This window comes from Cheilinus undulatus, linkage group 11 (genome assembly GCF_018320785.1).
Source record: "Cheilinus undulatus linkage group 11, ASM1832078v1, whole genome shotgun sequence".
Taxonomy (NCBI): domain Eukaryota; kingdom Metazoa; phylum Chordata; class Actinopteri; order Labriformes; family Labridae; genus Cheilinus; species Cheilinus undulatus.
The window spans coordinates 48,191,466-48,213,142 of NC_054875.1; the positions used below are offsets into that span (position 1 = coordinate 48,191,466).

The window sequence follows — 21,677 nt, forward strand, 5'->3', positions numbered from 1 at the left end:
ACTATGTTGTTTTCTATATCACTGCCTATTCTTTGACATATTTTACTATGTTGTTTTCATCAAAGACTATACTATGACATATTATACCTTGTCGTTTTCTACATCACTGACTATACTATGAAATATTATACTATGTTGTTTTCTACATCACTGACTATACTGTCAGATATATTACACTATATCGTTTTCTTCATTCCTGACTTTACTATGACTAAGTCCTTTTCTAGACCACTTACTGTAGTTTCTACATCACAGACTATACTATTACATATTATACTTTTTCGTTTTATACATCACAGAGTATATTATGACTTATTATACTATGTTGTTTTCTACATCAGTGACTATACTTTGACGTATTATACTGTCGTTTTATACATCACAGACCATACTATAAAATTCACTATGTTGTTTTCTATATTAATTACTATACTATAACATATTACATTATGTCGTTTTTTTCATTACTGGATATACTATGACATTGTATACTATGCCGTTTTCTACATCACTGACTATACTATGACATACTATACTATGTTGTTTTCTATATCACTGTCTATACTTTGACATGTTTTACTATGTCATTTTCATCAAAGACAATACTATGACATATTATACTATGCCGTTTTCTACATCACTGACTATACTTTGACATATTATATTATGTGTCGTTTGATACATCACTGACTTTACTATCTCAGTGACTGTACTATAACATATTATCCTGTTGTTTTATACAAGACTGAATACACTTTGACATGTTATACTTTTTGATTTTCGTCATCACTGACTATCCTATGACAGATTATGCTGTCGTTTTATACATCACTGACTATCCTATGACATGTTATACTATGTCGTTGTATACGTCACTGATTATACTATGACATTTTATACTATGTTGTTTTCTATATCACTGTCTATACTTTGACATATTTTACTATGTCATTTTCATCACAGACAATACTATGACATATTATAGTATGTCGTTTTCTACATCACTGACTATACTTTGACATACCATGTTGTTTTCTGTATCACAGACTATACTATTAGATATTATACAATGTCGTTTTTTATATCATCATATACTATGACATATTATACTGTCTTTTTCTACATCACTGACTATACTAGGACATATTATGCTGTGTCTTTTTCTGCATCACTGATTGTACTTTCACATATTATACTATGTCGTTTTCTGCATTCCTGACTTTACTATGACATACTACGTCCTTTTTTTTAAACACTTACTATAGTATGACTTATCATACTGTCTTTTTCTTCATCACTGACTTTCATATGACACATTATACGATGTTTTCTACATCACTGATTATACTATGACATATACTTTTTCGTTTTCTCCCTCACTGACTATACTATTACATATTATCCTGTCGTTTTCTACAAGACTGACTACACTTTGACATGTTATACTTTTTGATTTTCGTCCTCACTGACTATCCTATGACTTTTGATACTATGTCAATTTCCACATCACTGACTATACTATGACATGTTATTCCTTGTCATTTTCTACATCACTGACTATACTGTCACATATTATACTATATCGTTTTCTACATTCCTGACTTTCCTATGACTAAGTCCTTTTCTAGACCACTTACTATAATATGACATATTATACTATATCATTTTTTAACATCACTGACTATACTATGACATATTATACTTTTTTGTTTTATACATCACAGAGTATATAATGACTTATTATACTATGTCGTTTTATACATCACAGACCATACTATGACATATACTGTTGTTTTCTATATGACTGACGATACTATGACATATAATAATTTGTTGTTTTCTACAGCACTGACTATACTATGACATATTATGTTGTTTTGTCGTCCCTGACCATCCTTTGACTGATCATACTATGTTTTTTTTTATATCACTGACTATACTATGACATACTATATTTTGTATTGTTCTTCATCACTGACTATACTATGACGTATTATATCATGCTGTTTTCTACATCATTGACTGTACTATAACATGTAATTTTTCTTTTTCTACCTCACTGACTATACAATAAGATATTATACTGTCATTTTCTACAAGACTGACTACACTTTGACATATTATACTTTTTGATTTTCGTCATCACTGACTATGCTATGACATTTTATACTTTGTCATTGTCTATATCTCTGACTATACTATGAAATATTATACTATGTCGTTTTCTACATGACTGACTAAACTGTCACATATTATACTAAATTTTTTTCTACATTCCTGACTTTACTATGACTGACTACATCCTTTTCTAGAACACTTACTATACTCTGACATGTTATACTATGTTGTTTTCTGAATCACTGACTATGCGTTGACGTTTTACACTATGTCGTTTTCAATATCACTGGCTATATGAAGCCATATTATACTATGTTCTTTTCTACATCACTGACTATACTATGACATGCTTTACTATGTAGTTTTCTACATCACTGACTATCCTATGACATATTATACTATGTCGTTTCTTCATCACTGACTATACTATGACATATTATACTCTGCCATTTTCTATATCACTGACTATACTATGACGTATTATACTCTGCCATTTTCTAAATCACTGACTATACTATCACATTTTATACTGTCGTTTTCGACATCACTGATTATACTATGCCATTTTGTACCATGTATTTTATCTACATCACTGACTTTACTATGACATATTATTCTGTCGTTTTCTACATCACTAACTATACTCTGACATATACTGTCATTTTATACATCAATCACTATCCTATGACATATTATGCTGCTGTTTTCTACATCATTGAATATACTATGACGTATTTTACTATGTCGTTTTCTACCACACAGACTATACTATCACATATTATACCATGTTGTTTTCTATATCACTGACTATATTATGACATACAACACTGTGTTGTTATCTACATCACTGACTATACTATGACATATTATACCGTTATTTTCTAAATCACTGACTATACTATGACATACCATGTTGTTTTCATCACAGACTATACTATCACATATTATACTGTCTTTTTCTTCATCACTGTCTATACTTGGACATATAATACTATGTCGTTTTAAACATCACTGTCTATACTATGACATATTATCCTATGTTGTTTTAAACATCACTGCCAATCTATGACATATTAAACTTTGTCATTTTCTACATCACTGACTATACTATGACATATTATAGTATGTTGTTTTCTACATCACTGACTATACTATGACATATTATAGTATGTTGTTTTCTACATCACTGACTATACTATGGCATATTATAGTATGTTGTTTTCTACATCACTGACTATACTATGACATATTATAGTATGTTGTTTTCTACATCACTGACTATACTATGACATATTATAGTATGTTGTTTTCTACATCACTGTCTAAACTATGACATATAATACTATGTCATTTTAAACATCACTGTCTATACTATGACATATTATCCTATGTTGTTTTAAACATCACTGCCAATCTATGACATATTAAACTTTGTCATTTTCTACATCACTGACTATACTATGACATATTATAGTATGTTGTTTTCTACATCACTGACTATACTGAGACATATTATAGTATGTTGTTTTCTACATCACTGTCTATACTATGACATATTATAGTATGTTGTTTTCTACATCACTGTCTATACTATGACATATTAAAGTATGTTGTTTTCTACATCACTGACTATACTGACATATTATAGTATGTTGTTTTCTACATCACTGACTATACTATGACATATTATAGTGTGTTGTTTTCTACATCACTGGCTATACTGACATATAATAGTATGTTGTTTTCTACATCAATGTCTCAACTATGACATATTATACCACGTTGTTTCTTCATCACTGACTACACTACGACATATAATATGTTGTTTTCTTCATCACTGACTACACTATGACATATTATATTATGTTGTTTTCTACATCACTGACTATACTGACATATTATAGTATGTTGTTTTCTACATCACTGACTATACTATGACAAATTATAGTATGTTGTTTTCTACATCACTGACTATACCATGACATATTATACCGTTATTTTCTACATCACTGACTATACTATGACATACCATGTTGTTTTCATCACAGACTATACTACCACATATTATACTGTCTTTTTCTTCATCACTGTCTATACTTGGACATATAATACTATGTCGTTTTAAACATCACTGTCTATACTATGACATATTATCCTATGTTGTTTTAAACATCACTGCCAATCTATGACATATTAAACTTTGTCATTTTCTACATCACTGACTATACTATGACATATTATAGTATGTTGTTTTCTACATCACTGACTATACTATGACATATTATAGTATGTTGTTTTCTACATCACTGACTATACTATGGCATATTATAGTATGTTGTTTTCTACATCACTGACTATACTGACATATTATAGTATGTTGTTTTCTACATCACTGACTATACTTTGACATATTATAGAGTGTTGTTTTCTACACCACTGTCTATACTATGACATATTATAGTATGTTGTTTTCTACATCACTGACTATACTATGACATATTATAGTATGTTGTTTTCTACATCACTGTCTATACCATGACATATTATAGTATGTTGTTTTCGTCATCACTGTCTATACTATGACATATTCTAGTATGTTGTTTTCTACATCACTGACTATACCATGACATATTATAGTATGTTGTTTTCTACATCACTGACTATACTGACATATTATAGTATGTTTTTTTCTACATCACTGACTATACTATGACATATTATAGTATGTTGTTTTCTACATCACTGACTATACTATGACATATTATAGTATGTTGTTTTCTACATCACTGACTATACTATGACATATTATAGTATGTTGTTTTCTACATCACTGACTATACTATGACATATTATAGTATGTTGTTTTCTACATCACTGTCTATACTATGACATATTATAGTATGTTGTTTTCTACATCACTGACTATACTATGACATATTATAGTATGTTGTTTTCTACATCTCTGACTATACTGACATATTATAGTATGTTGTTTTCGACATCACTGTCTATACTATGACATATTTTAGTATGTTGTTTTCTACATCACTGACTATACTATGACATATTATAGTATGTTGTTTTCTACATCACTGACTATACTGACATATTATAGTATGTTGTTTTCTACATCACTGTCTATACTATGACATATTATAGTATGTTGTTTTCTACATCACTGACTATACTGACATATTATAGTATGTTGTTTTCTACATCACTGACTATACTATGACATATTATACCACGTTGTTTCTTCATCACTGACTATACTATGACATATTACAGTATGTTGTTTTCTACATCACTGTCTATACCATGACATATTATAGTATGTTATTTTCTACATCACTGTCTATACTATGACATATTATAGTATGTTGTTTTCTACATCACTGACTATGCTATGACATATTATAGTATGTTGTTTTCTACATCTCTGACTATACTGACATATTATAGTATGTTGTTTTCGACATCACTGTCTATACTATGACATATTCTAGTATGTTGTTTTCTACATCACTGTCTATACCATGACATATTATAGTATGTTGTTTTCTACATCACTGACTATAATGACATATTATAGTATGTTTTTTCTACATCACTGACTATACTATGACATATTATAGTATGTTGTTTTCTACATCACTGACTATACTATGACATATTATAGTATGTTGTTTTCTACATCTCTGACTATACTGACATATTATAGTATGTTGTTTTCTTCATCACTGACTACACTATGACATATTATAGTATGTTGTTTTCTACATCACTGACTATACTATGACATATTATAGTATGTTGTTTTCTACATCACTGACTATACTGACATATTATAGTATGTTGTTTTCTACATCACTGACTATACTATGACATATTATAGTATGTTGTTTTCTACATCACTGACTATACTATGACATATTATAGTATGTTGTTTTCTACATCACTGTCTATACTATGACATATTTTAGTATGTTTTCTACATCACTGAGTATACTATGGCATATTATAGTATGTTGTTTTCTTCATCACTGACTATACTGACATATTATAGTATGTTGTTTTCTACATCACTGACTATACTATGACATATTATAGTATGTTTTTTCTACATCACTGTCTATCCCATGACATATTATAGTATGTTGTTTTCTTCATCACTGACTACACTATGACATATTATAGTATGTTGTTTTCTACATCACTGACTATACTATGACATATTATAGTATGTTGTTTTCTACATCACTGACTATACTGACATATTATAGTATGTTGTTTTCTACATCACTGACTATACTATGACAAATTATAGTATGTTGTTTTCTACATCACTGACTATACCATGACATATTATACCGTTATTTTCTACATCACTGACTATACTATGACATACCATGTTGTTTTCATCACAGACTATACTACCACATATTATACTGTCTTTTTCTTCATCACTGTCTATACTTGGACATATAATACTATGTCGTTTTAAACATCACTGTCTATACTATGACATATTATCCTATGTTGTTTTAAACATCACTGCCAATCTATGACATATTAAACTTTGTCATTTTCTACATCACTGACTATACTATGACATATTATAGTATGTTGTTTTCTACATCACTGACTATACTATGACATATTATAGTATGTTGTTTTCTACATCACTGACTATACTATGGCATATTATAGTATGTTGTTTTCTACATCACTGACTATACTGACATATTATAGTATGTTGTTTTCTACATCACTGACTATACTTTGACATATTATAGAGTGTTGTTTTCTACACCACTGTCTATACTATGACATATTATAGTATGTTGTTTTCTACATCACTGACTATACTATGACATATTATAGTATGTTGTTTTCTACATCACTGTCTATACCATGACATATTATAGTATGTTGTTTTCTACATCACTGACTATACTGACATATTATAGTATGTTGTTTTCGACATCACTGTCTATACTATGACATATTCTAGTATGTTGTTTTCTACATCACTGACTATACCATGACATATTATAGTATGTTGTTTTCTACATCACTGACTATACTGACATATTATAGTATGTTTTTTTCTACATCACTGACTATACTATGACATATTATAGTATGTTGTTTTCTACATCACTGACTATACTATGACATATTATAGTATGTTGTTTTCTACATCACTGACTATACTATGACATATTATAGTATGTTGTTTTCTACATCACTGACTATACTATGACATATTATAGTATGTTGTTTTCTACATCACTGTCTATACTATGACATATTATAGTATGTTGTTTTCTACATCACTGACTATACTATGACATATTATAGTATGTTGTTTTCTACATCTCTGACTATACTGACATATTATAGTATGTTGTTTTCGACATCACTGTCTATACTATGACATATTTTAGTATGTTGTTTTCTACATCACTGACTATACTATGACATATTATAGTATGTTGTTTTCTACATCACTGACTATACTGACATATTATAGTATGTTGTTTTCTACATCACTGTCTATACTATGACATATTATAGTATGTTGTTTTCTACATCACTGACTATACTGACATATTATAGTATGTTGTTTTCTACATCACTGACTATACTATGACATATTATACCACGTTGTTTCTTCATCACTGACTATACTATGACATATTACAGTATGTTGTTTTCTACATCACTGTCTATACCATGACATATTATAGTATGTTATTTTCTACATCACTGTCTATACTATGACATATTATAGTATGTTGTTTTCTACATCACTGACTATGCTATGACATATTATAGTATGTTGTTTTCTACATCTCTGACTATACTGACATATTATAGTATGTTGTTTTCGACATCACTGTCTATACTATGACATATTCTAGTATGTTGTTTTCTACATCACTGTCTATACCATGACATATTATAGTATGTTGTTTTCTACATCACTGACTATAATGACATATTATAGTATGTTTTTCTACATCACTGACTATACTATGACATATTATAGTATGTTGTTTTCTACATCACTGACTATACTATGACATATTATAGTATGTTGTTTTCTACATCTCTGACTATACTGACATATTATAGTATGTTGTTTTCTTCATCACTGACTACACTATGACATATTATAGTATGTTGTTTTCTACATCACTGACTATACTATGACATATTATAGTATGTTGTTTTCTACATCACTGACTATACTGACATATTATAGTATGTTGTTTTCTACATCACTGACTATACTATGACATATTATAGTATGTTGTTTTCTACATCACTGACTATACTATGACATATTATAGTATGTTGTTTTCTACATCACTGTCTATACTATGACATATTTTAGTATGTTTTCTACATCACTGAGTATACTATGGCATATTATAGTATGTTGTTTTCTTCATCACTGACTATACTGACATATTATAGTATGTTGTTTTCTACATCACTGACTATACTATGACATATTATAGTATGTTGTTTTCGACATCACTGTCTATACTATGACATATTCTAGTATGTTGTTTTCTACATCACTGACTATACCATGACATATTATAGTATGTTGTTTTCTACATCACTGTCTATACTATGACATATTATAGTATGTTGTTTTCTACATCACTGACTATACCATGACATATTATAGTATGTTGTTTTCTACATCACTGTCTATACTATGACATATTATAGTATGTTGTTTTCTACATCACTGACTATACTATGACATATTCTAGTATGTTGTTTTCTACATCACTGACTATACTGACATATTATAGTATGTTTTTTCTACATCACTGACTATACTATGACATATTATAGTATGTTGTTTTCTACATCACTGACTATACTATGACATATTCTAGTATGTTGTTTTCTACATCACTGACTATACTGACATATTATAGTATGTTTTTTCTACATCACTGACTATACTATGACATATTATAGTATGTTGTTTTCTACATCACTGTCTATACTATGACATATTATAGTATGTTGTTTTCTACATCACTGACTATACTATGACATATTATAGTATGTTGTTTTCTACATCACTGACTATACTATGACATATTATAGTATGTTGTTTTCTACATCACTGACTATACTATGACATATTATAGTATGTTGTTTTCTACATCACTGTCTATACTATGACATATTATAGTATGTTGTTTTCTACATCACTGACTATACTATGACATATTATAGTATGTTGTTTTCTACATCTCTGACTATACTATGACATATTATAGTATGTTGTTTTCTACATCACTGACTATACTGACATATTATAGTATGTTGTTTTCTACATCACTGTGTATACTATGACATATTATAGTATGTTGTTTTCTACATCACTGTCTATACCATGACATATTATAGTATGTTGTTTTCTACATCACTGACTATACTGACATATTATAGTATGGTTTTTTCTACATCACTGTCTATACTATGAAATATCATAGTATGTTGTTTTCTACATCACTGACTATACTATGACATATTATAGTATGTTGTTTTCTACATCACTGACTATACTGACATATTATAGTATGTTGTTTTCTACATCACTGACTATACTATGACATATTATACCACGCTGTTTCTTCATCACTGACTATACTATGACATATTACAGTATGTTGTTTTCTACATCACTGTCTATACTATGACATATTATAGTATGTTGTTTTCTACATCACTGTCTATACTATGACATATTATAGTATGTTGTTTTCTACATCACTGACTATGCTATGACATATTATAGTATGTTGTTTTCTACATCTCTGACTACACAATGACATATTATAGTATGTTGTTTTCGACATCACTGTCTATACTATGACATATTCTAGTATGTTGTTTTCTACATCACTGACTATACCATGACATATTATAGTATGTTGTTTTCTACATCACTGACTATACTGACATATTATAGTATGTTTTTTTCTACATCACTGACTATACTATGACATATTATAGTATGTTGTTTTCTACATCACTGACTTTACTATGACATATTATAGTATGTTGTTTTCTACATCACTGACTATACTATGACATATTATAGTATGTTGTTTTCTACATCACTGTCTATACTATGACATATTATAGTATGTTGTTTTCTACATCACTGACTATACTATGACATATTATAGTATGTTGTTTTCTACATCTCTGACTATACTGACATATTATAGTATGATGTTTTCTTCATCACTGACTACACTATGACATATTATAGTATGTTGTTTTCTACATCACTGACTATACTATGACATATTATAGTATGTTGTTTTCTACATCACTGACTATACTGACATATTATAGTATGTTGTTTTCTACATCACTGACTATACTATGACATATTATAGTATGTTGTTTTCTACATCACTGACTATACTATGACATATTATAGTATGTTGTTTTCTACATCACTGTCTATACTATGACATATTTTAGTATGTTTTCTACATCACTGAGTATACTATGGCATATTATAGTATGTTGTTTTCTTCATCACTGACTATACTGACATATTATACCATGTTGTTTTCTACATCACTGTCTATCCCATGACATATTATAGTATGTTGTTTTCTACATCACTGACTATACTATGACATATTATAGTATGTTGTTTTCTACATCACTGTCTATACTATGACATATTATAGTATGTTGTTTTCTACATCACTGACTATACTATGACATATTATAGTATGTTGTTTTCTACATCACTGTCTATACCATGACATATTATAGTATGTTGTTTTCTACATCACTGACTATACTATGACATATTATAGTGTGTTGTTTTCTACATCACTGACTATACTATGACATATTATAGTATGTTGTTTTCTACATCACTGTCTATACTATGACATATTATAGTATGTTGTTTTCTACATCACTGTCTATACTATGACATATTATAGTATGTTGTTTACTACATCACTGACTATACAATGACATATTATAGTATTTTGTTTTCTACATCACTGACTATACTGACATATTATAGTATGTTGTTTTCTACATCACTGACTATACTATGACATGTTATAGTATGTTGTTTTCTACATCACTGACTATACTGACATATTATAGTATGTTGTTTTCTACATCACTGACTATACTATGACATGTTATAGTATGTTGTTTTCTACATCAGACTATACCATGACATATTATAGTATGTTGTTTTCTACATCACTGACTATACTGACATATTATAGTATGGTTTTTTCTACATCACTGTCTATACTATGATATATCATAGTATGTTGTTTTCTACATCACTGACTATACTATGACATATTATAGTATGTTGTTTTCTACATCTCTGACTATACTGACATATTATAGTATGTTGTTTTCTACATCACTGACTATACTATGACATATTATAGTATGTTGTTTTCTACATCACTGACTATACTATGACATATTATAGTATGTTGTTTTCTACATCACTGACTATACTATGACATATTATAGTATGTTGTTTTCTACATCACTGTCTATACTATGACATATTATAGTATGTTGTTTTCTACATCACTGACTATACTATGACATAGTATGTTGTTTTCTACATCACTGACTATACTGACATATTATAGTATGTTGTTTTCTACATCACTGACTATACTATGACATATTATAGTATGTTGTTTTCTACATCACTGACTATACTGACATATTATAGTATGTTGTTTTCTACATCACTGACTATACTATGACATGTTATAGTATGTTGTTTTCTACATCACTGACTATACTGACATATTATAGTATGTTGTTTTCTACATCACTGTCTATACTATGACATATTTTAGTATGTTTTCTACATCACTGAGTATACTATGGCATATTATAGTATGTTGTTTTCTTCATCACTGACTATACTGACATATTATACCATGTTGTTTTCTACATCACTGACTATACTATGACATATTATAGTATGTTTTTTCTACATCACTGTCTATCCCATGACATATTATAGTATGTTGTTTTCTACATCACTGACTATACTATGACATATTATAGTATGTTGTTTTCTACATCACTGACTATACTATGACATATTATAGTATGTTGTTTTCTACATCACTGTCTATACTATGACATATTATAGTATGTTGTTTTCTACATCACTGACTATACTGACATATTATAGTATGTTGTTTTCTACATCACTGACTATACTATGACATGTTATAGTATGTTGTTTTCTACATCACTGACTATACTGACATATTATAGTATGTTGTTTTCTACATCACTGTCTATACTATGACATATTTTAGTATGTTTTCTACATCACTGAGTATACTGACATATTATAGTATGTTGTTTTCTACATCACTGTCTATACTATGACATATTTTAGTATGTTTTCTACATCACTGAGTATACTATGGCATATTATAGTATGTTGTTTTCTTCATCACTGACTATACTGACATATTATACCATGTTGTTTTCTACATCACTGTGTATACTATGACATATTATAGTATGTTGTTTTCTACATCACTGTCTATACCATGACATATTATAGTATGTTGTTTTCTACATCACTGACTATACTGACATATTATAGTATGGTTTTTTCTACATCACTGTCTATACTATGAAATATCATAGTATGTTGTTTTCTACATCACTGACTATACTATGACATATTATAGTATGTTGTTTTCTACATCACTGACTATACTGACATATTATAGTATGTTGTTTTCTACATCACTGACTATACTATGACATATTATAGTATGTTTTTTCTACATCACTGTCTATCCCATGACATATTATAGTATGTTGTTTTCTACATCACTGACTATACTATGACATATTATAGTATGTTGTTTTCTACATCACTGACTATACTATGACATATTATAGTATGTTGTTTTCTACATCACTGTCTATACTATGACATATTATAGTATGTTGTTTTCTACATCACTGACTATACTGACATATTATAGTATGTTGTTTTCTACATCACTGACTATACTATGACATGTTATAGTATGTTGTTTTCTACATCACTGACTATACTGACATATTATAGTATGTTGTTTTCTACATCACTGTCTATACTATGACATATTTTAGTATGTTTTCTACATCACTGAGTATACTGACATATTATAGTATGTTGTTTTCTACATCACTGTCTATACTATGACATATTTTAGTATGTTTTCTACATCACTGAGTATACTATGGCATATTATAGTATGTTGTTTTCTTCATCACTGACTATACTGACATATTATACCATGTTGTTTTCTACATCACTGTGTATACTATGACATATTATAGTATGTTGTTTTCTACATCACTGTCTATACCATGACATATTATAGTATGTTGTTTTCTACATCACTGACTATACTGACATATTATAGTATGGTTTTTTCTACATCACTGTCTATACTATGAAATATCATAGTATGTTGTTTTCTACATCACTGACTATACTATGACATATTATAGTATGTTGTTTTCTACATCACTGACTATACTGACATATTATAGTATGTTGTTTTCTACATCACTGACTATACTATGACATATTATACCACGCTGTTTCTTCATCACTGACTATACTATGACATATTACAGTATGTTGTTTTCTACATCACTGTCTATACTATGACATATTATAGTATGTTGTTTTCTACATCACTGTCTATACTATGACATATTATAGTATGTTGTTTTCTACATCACTGACTATGCTATGACATATTATAGTATGTTGTTTTCTACATCTCTGACTACACAATGACATATTATAGTATGTTGTTTTCGACATCACTGTCTATACTATGACATATTCTAGTATGTTGTTTTCTACATCACTGACTATACCATGACATATTATAGTATGTTGTTTTCTACATCACTGACTATACTGACATATTATAGTATGTTTTTTTCTACATCACTGACTATACTATGACATATTATAGTATGTTGTTTTCTACATCACTGACTTTACTATGACATATTATAGTATGTTGTTTTCTACATCACTGACTATACTATGACATATTATAGTATGTTGTTTTCTACATCACTGTCTATACTATGACATATTATAGTATGTTGTTTTCTACATCACTGACTATACTATGACATATTATAGTATGTTGTTTTCTACATCTCTGACTATACTGACATATTATAGTATGATGTTTTCTTCATCACTGACTACACTATGACATATTATAGTATGTTGTTTTCTACATCACTGACTATACTATGACATATTATAGTATGTTGTTTTCTACATCACTGACTATACTGACATATTATAGTATGTTGTTTTCTACATCACTGACTATACTATGACATATTATAGTATGTTGTTTTCTACATCACTGACTATACTATGACATATTATAGTATGTTGTTTTCTACATCACTGTCTATACTATGACATATTTTAGTATGTTTTCTACATCACTGAGTATACTATGGCATATTATAGTATGTTGTTTTCTTCATCACTGACTATACTGACATATTATACCATGTTGTTTTCTACATCACTGTCTATCCCATGACATATTATAGTATGTTGTTTTCTACATCACTGACTATACTATGACATATTATAGTATGTTGTTTTCTACATCACTGTCTATACTATGACATATTATAGTATGTTGTTTTCTACATCACTGACTATACTATGACATATTATAGTATGTTGTTTTCTACATCACTGTCTATACCATGACATATTATAGTATGTTGTTTTCTACATCACTGACTATACTATGACATATTATAGTATGTTGTTTTCTACATCACTGTCTATACTATGACATATTATAGTATGTTGTTTTCTACATCACTGTCTATACTATGACATATTATAGTATGTTGTTTACTACATCACTGACTATACAATGACATATTATAGTATTTTGTTTTCTACATCACTGACTATACTGACATATTATAGTATGTTGTTTTCTACATCACTGACTATACTATGACATGTTATAGTATGTTGTTTTCTACATCACTGACTATACTGACATATTATAGTATGTTGTTTTCTACATCACTGACTATACTATGACATGTTATAGTATGTTGTTTTCTACATCAGACTATACCATGACATATTATAGTATGTTGTTTTCTTCATCACTGACTATACTGACATATTATACCATGTTGTTTTCTACATCACTGACTATACTATGACATATTATAGTATGTTTTTTCTACATCACTGTCTATCCCATGACATATTATAGTATGTTGTTTTCTACATCACTGACTATACTATGACATATTATAGTATGTTGTTTTCTACATCACTGTCTATACTATGACATATTATAGTATGTTGTTTTCTACATCACTGACTATACTATGACATATTATAGTATGTTGTTTTCTACATCACTGTCTATACCATGACATATTATAGTATGTTGTTTTCTACATCACTGACTATACTATGACATATTATAGTGTGTTGTTTTCTACATCACTGACTATACTATGACATATTATAGTATGTTGTTTTCTACATCACTGTCTATACTATGACATATTATAGTATGTTGTTTACTACATCACTGACTATACAATGACATATTATAGTATGTTGTTTTCTACATCACTGACCATACTATGACATATTATAGTGTGTTGTTTTCTACATCACTGTCTATACTATGACATATTATAGTATGTTGTTTTCTACATCACTGTCTATACTATGACATATTATAGTATGTTGTTTACTACATCACTGACTATACAATGACATATTATAGTATTTTGTTTTCTACATCACTGACTATACTGACATATTATAGTATGTTGTTTTCTACATCACTGACTATACTATGACATGTTATAGTATGTTTTCTACATCACTGACTATACTATGACATGTTATAGTATGTTTTCTACATCACTGTCTATACTATGACATATTATAGTATGTTGTTTTCTACATCACTGTCTATACTATGACATATTATAGTATGTTGTTTTCTACATCACTGTCTATACTATGACATATTATAGTATGTTGTTTACTACATCACTGACTATACAATGACATATTATAGTATTTTGTTTTCTACATCACTGACTATACTGACATATTATAGTATGTTGTTTTCTACATCACTGACTATACTATGACATGTTATAGTATGTTTTCTACATCACTGACTATACTATGACATGTTATAGTATGTTTTCTACATCACTGACTATACTATGACATGTTATAGTATGTTTTCTACATCACTGTCTATACTATGACATATTATACCATGTTGTTTTCTACATCACTGACTATACTATCACATATTATACTTTGTCGTTTTCTACATCTGTACATCTACATCATCATCTCTACACCTTTTACATTATCACCTTTTTCTAAGCATGTTTTGCTTACAGTCACAGTGCAATGATTATAATTACAATTTACCAAAGATTCTTTTTAATTTTTTTTAATTTTCAAGATCTGTGGCAATGATCACTCTTCACCATGCTTGGGTTCTTTCTCCATTGCTGTTGACAAAAATTTAAATGTCATTCTGGTCACAAACTTACAATTTTTTTTAAAGCAGCTCATTTTGGGCCTGTGTCCACAGACAGAAGCTCTCATTCTCAACACAAATTAATTTTTTCCGCTGTTTACTGGTTTCAGTATGTCTAGGACTTACCAATCAGAACCAACAATGGACAGGACTTTAATCATTATTAGTTAGTATCACACATTAGTGCAAAAGATAAGCCAGATATTTAAGATCATGTCTGATCTCTTATTGAAACATATGATGTTTTTTTTTAAATAAGCATTGATTAAAGAGAGAAACTGTAATTGTGCACACAGGTCCTTATAATCCAGTGTCTTAAATGAGGCTAATTACGGTGTTAAAAACAAAACAAGAGCTGTTATTTTATTAAATATATCATCATTAAACCATAAGAATATTCATATCACTTAAATACATCTACGTCCCACAGATTTACAATATAAAACACACAGTTAGGCTTTACCTTCAAGCACATATTAATCATCAGCAAAAAAACTGCTGCAGCTCTTTCTCCCTTTTTCTACGGTGAGTTGATGCCTAGTTCGACTCTGACCACACGAATGACTATGCACACATTTAGGATTCAGACATCCATGTTGTCCTTGAACCAGGAAGTGTTAGATTCTCTCCACATTTTCTATTATCATAACACTTTCTATTAAGAAAATCTTTTTGTACTTTTAATAATGGAAACCTATTTTTCAAAGGAAACAAAAAAAGGAAAATATTCTACTAATGATGTGACGTGGAACCTGTGAGTGTCACTTCCTCCAAGGCTAATCCATAAAACCAAGATGGCTGGACTCTGAGACCAGAAAACCAGAAGTCTCCAGGACAGTGACATGAAAAGGTAGTGTCCCCCTTCCAGACTTTTTATTGTTTACATATTTGTCATACTTAAACGTTTCAAATCGTTAAACTAGTTTAAATATTAGACAAAGATAACCTGCGTAAATACAAAATGCCCTTTATAAATGATACTTGGCTCTGAGCAAAAAGCCATTCCCCTCTCCTTGTTAAATCCTCAATTGAGAACATTTTTTGGAGAGCTGAGTTCAATTTCTCTATCCACACCCAGACCAGCTGAATCCAGAAACCCCTTAATTAGAATCTGTCTGACAACATGAAGTCGGCTAAAAGATCTCCAACACACCATGGAACCATTTAAAGAAATTCAAACTGATGAAAAACAAAGTCTCTGAAATCTATCAGTCTGGAAAGGGTTATTTCTAAGGCTTTGAGACTCCAGCCAACCATGTTGAGAGCCATTATCCACAAATGGGAACAGTGGTGAACCTTCCCAGGAGTGGCCGGCCTACCAAAGTGACTCAAAGAGCGCATGGACCACTCATCCAGAAGAACCCAGAACAACATCTAAAGACCTGCAGGCCTCACTGACTCAGTGTAGGTCAGAGTTCATTATTCAACTTTAAGAGAGAGACTGGGCAACAATGGCATCATGGGAGAGTTCCAAAGCAAAAGCCACTTCTGACCAAAAAGAACACAAAGGCTCATCTCACCAGGACCTGGACCACTTGAACCATGAATTCTGCTCGCTACCAGAAAATCCTGAAGGAGAATATCCGGCCATAGGTTCATGACCTCAAGCTCAAGACCACTTGGGTTATGGAGCAGGACAATGATCCCAAACACACCAGCAAGTCCCCCTCTGAATGGACTAAAAATGCTAAAGATGCTGTGGTGTGACCTTAAACCCTCCAATGTGACTGAATTAAAACAATTCTGCAAAGAAGAGTGGGACAACATTCCTCCACATTGATAAGAGACTCATTGACAGTTCTCACAAATACTTGCCTTCAGTTGTTTCTACCAAGGATGGAACAGCCAGTTATTAGGTTCAGGGGGCAAAGACTTTTTCACATAGGACCAGGTAGGTTTTTAATTAGTTTGATGATCTGAAACATTTAAGTGTGAAAAATACGCAAAAATCAGGAAGGGGGCAAACACTTTTCACTGATGTATATCTGTTACTGTTAGCATTAAGGACACCTTTCTCCAGCAGAGTAAGGTGTAATATAAAAAGTCAACCAGAAGGATCCATCCTGCTTTGAAACACCAGAAATATTGTTCTGTTTAGTGAGTTAGAGCCTCTAAAAATGCTGGAGACACAAACACTGTTTTAAAACCAGTGGTTGATGATGTACATGGGAAGGTTTTTATGCTTAAGTGCGTCGTCTAAGGCCACATTTACACAAGAATTCAAAATAGAACTGTTTTAACAATTACCACTGTGCACACAGCTCCCAAAAATGACTACAAATGCTACAGTGAGCATGTGCAAGTCTGTTTTCAAAGGAATTTCTTATTTCCAATTTATGCTATGACAGAGATGGCGCCATTTCCAGAGGTTTGCAATTTAAACCCATTTTTAAAACTTTTCTGGCACCCAAACCATGTTCTGGTCTAAATAAGCAACTAAAACCAAACAGAAGGCTTCTGGTTTCATCACATAAACGTGGCGAACATTTATCTAAAGATGAACCAAACTGAACTAAGCAGAGACACCATCATCATTTTTCCTCAGGAACAGAAGCAGATCTCACTCTCTCAGGACCATTTTAGAGGAGACATTTAAGAGTAAAAGCAAACAAAAAAAACTGCTTCTCCTGTGTTTGTTGTGAGACGCTGATGTGCTCTACATTTATAGTGTTTTTCCTTAAAACCACGTGAATGATTTCCTCCTTCAGTCCAGCTGTATGGCTAACAGATGGAGATCTGGTCAGTCCATCCATGATAGTTACATGTCAGTTATTTAACAGGTTCTCTCCTTATGTTTTGTAGATCTGGTGGTTTCCTCCTGCGGCACTAGGGGGCAGCGCTGTGCTGGCTCCAGCCTGCACATCAACGAATCCCATCCTCTGCCTCCTCTTCCTCTGCTCTGTCATCTGCAGGAGCACAGAAAACCCTCAGTATTAATAACATCTAGATTTTTTTTGGTCAGGAATTAATGTCATGAGGTTGCTGTTTTACACAAATAGGGTTTAAAACGCAGCTGTTCTCTAAAGTCAGATGATTATTTTTATTATAAAAAGCACAAGAGCCCAAAACACTGTGACTAATATAGAAAAACTTAATTTTATTCACTCAAAATAGATAAATAAATAATGCCTATGCATGCAGAGAACACATACAACTCAATATTTCAAACTAAAGTGAACCTGAAACTTTCCCTTCATTAGAATGAGATAGCGTCACAATTCTACTGATTTTGAAATGATTAAATCAGTTGATTAAACGAAAAAGCTTATCCAATTTTACTTTAAAATGTAGACATTTAATGTTCATTACCAGAAGAACATAACAGCATAAAACTACAGTCATGGACAAAAGTATTGGCACCCCTGGAATTTTTTCCAGAAGTTAAACCATTTCTCCCAGAAACTGTTGCAATTACAAATGTTTTTGGTTTACACATGTTTATTTACTTTATGTGCATTTGAACAAAACAAAAAAGCAGAAGAAAAAAGCCAAAATTGAAATAATTTTACACAAAACTCAGAAAATGGGCCAGACAAGATTGTTGGCACCCAAAACTCAATATTTGGTTACACAACCTTTGGGAAAAACAACTGAAACAAATCTCTTCCTATAACCATCAACAAGCTTCTTACACCTCTCAACTGGAATACTGGCCCACTCTTCTTTAGCAAACTGCTCCAGGTCTCTCAGATTTGAAGGGTGTCTTCTTGCAACAGCAATTTTGAGATCTCTCCATAGGTGTTCAATGGGATTTAGATCCAGGCTCATTGCTGTTGTTCTAATGTAAATAATCAGTTAAGTCTCTCACTGAGCAGTGGTAAACTGGTTAGCCCATTAAAGACAATGCCATTATGAGTTAGCATCAAGCTAACAAACTCAGATGTACCTTCATCTATCCAGAAGTTTGTTTTTCCTGGACTTCCCTGAAAAGCTCTTCTCATATTTGTGTGTGCCTTACCTGCTCTTTGAGCTCCGTCAGCTGCGTGGTCAGAGTCGTCACCACCTTCATCGTCGACGCCAGTTTGTCCTGTAACATCCTCATCTCGTTCTGCTCACCGTCGCCATCGGTAACCACCAGAGACATGGCCTGCATCCGTGGAAACCAGTCCAGGTTGTTGTTCTGGAAGAGCAGAGGTTAGGGTGTTAAATGGGGCATTTAAGGATACAGGTCACGTGTTTGTTGTCTCCCGTGTTCTAGAAGTTTTACTTTGATCATCTGAGCGACGTAGCTCTCCGGTCCCGTGTAGTCCGTCTTGTTCTTCTCTCTGATCAGGACGATGAAGTAAAGGTAGTTCCAGATGTTGTGCTCCAGTTTGATGTGCTCCTCAAATGACACCGTCTTGTTGTCAAACTTGTCTCTCTCCAGACCTGGAACAACAACCATCATTATCAGCATTATTATCATTACCATCATCATCACCATTAGGATCACCATCATCATCTTCACCATCATCATCATCACCATCATTATTATCATTACCATCATCATCATCATCAGGATCATCATCATCATAATCACCATCATCATCTTCACCATCATTATTATCATTACCATCATCATCATCATCAGGATCATCATCATCATAATCACCATCATCATCTTCACCATCATCATCATCATCACCATCATTATTATCATTACCATCATCATCAGGATCATCATCATCATAATCACCATCACCATCTTCAACAACATCATCACCATTAGGATCATCATCATCATAATCACCATCATCATCTTCACCATCATCATCATCACCATCATTATTATCATTACCATCATCATCATCATCAGGATCATCATCATCATAATCACCATTATCATCTTCACCATCATCATCATCATGATCTTCACCATAATCATCACCATCTTCA

At 30.9% G+C, this 21,677-nt stretch overlaps 1 protein-coding gene across 1 annotated transcript in view; it reads right to left on the reverse strand.

Moving 5' to 3' along the window:
- Window positions 1-18,454: 18,454 nt before the first annotated feature.
- The window catches only part of itpr3 (inositol 1,4,5-trisphosphate receptor, type 3), an 86,720-nt gene continuing 83,497 nt past the window's right edge, over window positions 18,455-21,677 (reverse strand). Inside the window, exons 57-59 of the mRNA XM_041798983.1 lie at window positions 21,010-21,170; window positions 20,761-20,922; window positions 18,455-19,708 (exon numbers count right to left, since the gene is read on the reverse strand). Of these exons, the coding sequence (XP_041654917.1) occupies window positions 19,592-19,708; window positions 20,761-20,922; window positions 21,010-21,170 (440 nt within the window). The 3' untranslated portion in view covers window positions 18,455-19,591. The remainder of the gene's footprint in view (window positions 19,709-20,760; window positions 20,923-21,009; window positions 21,171-21,677) is intronic.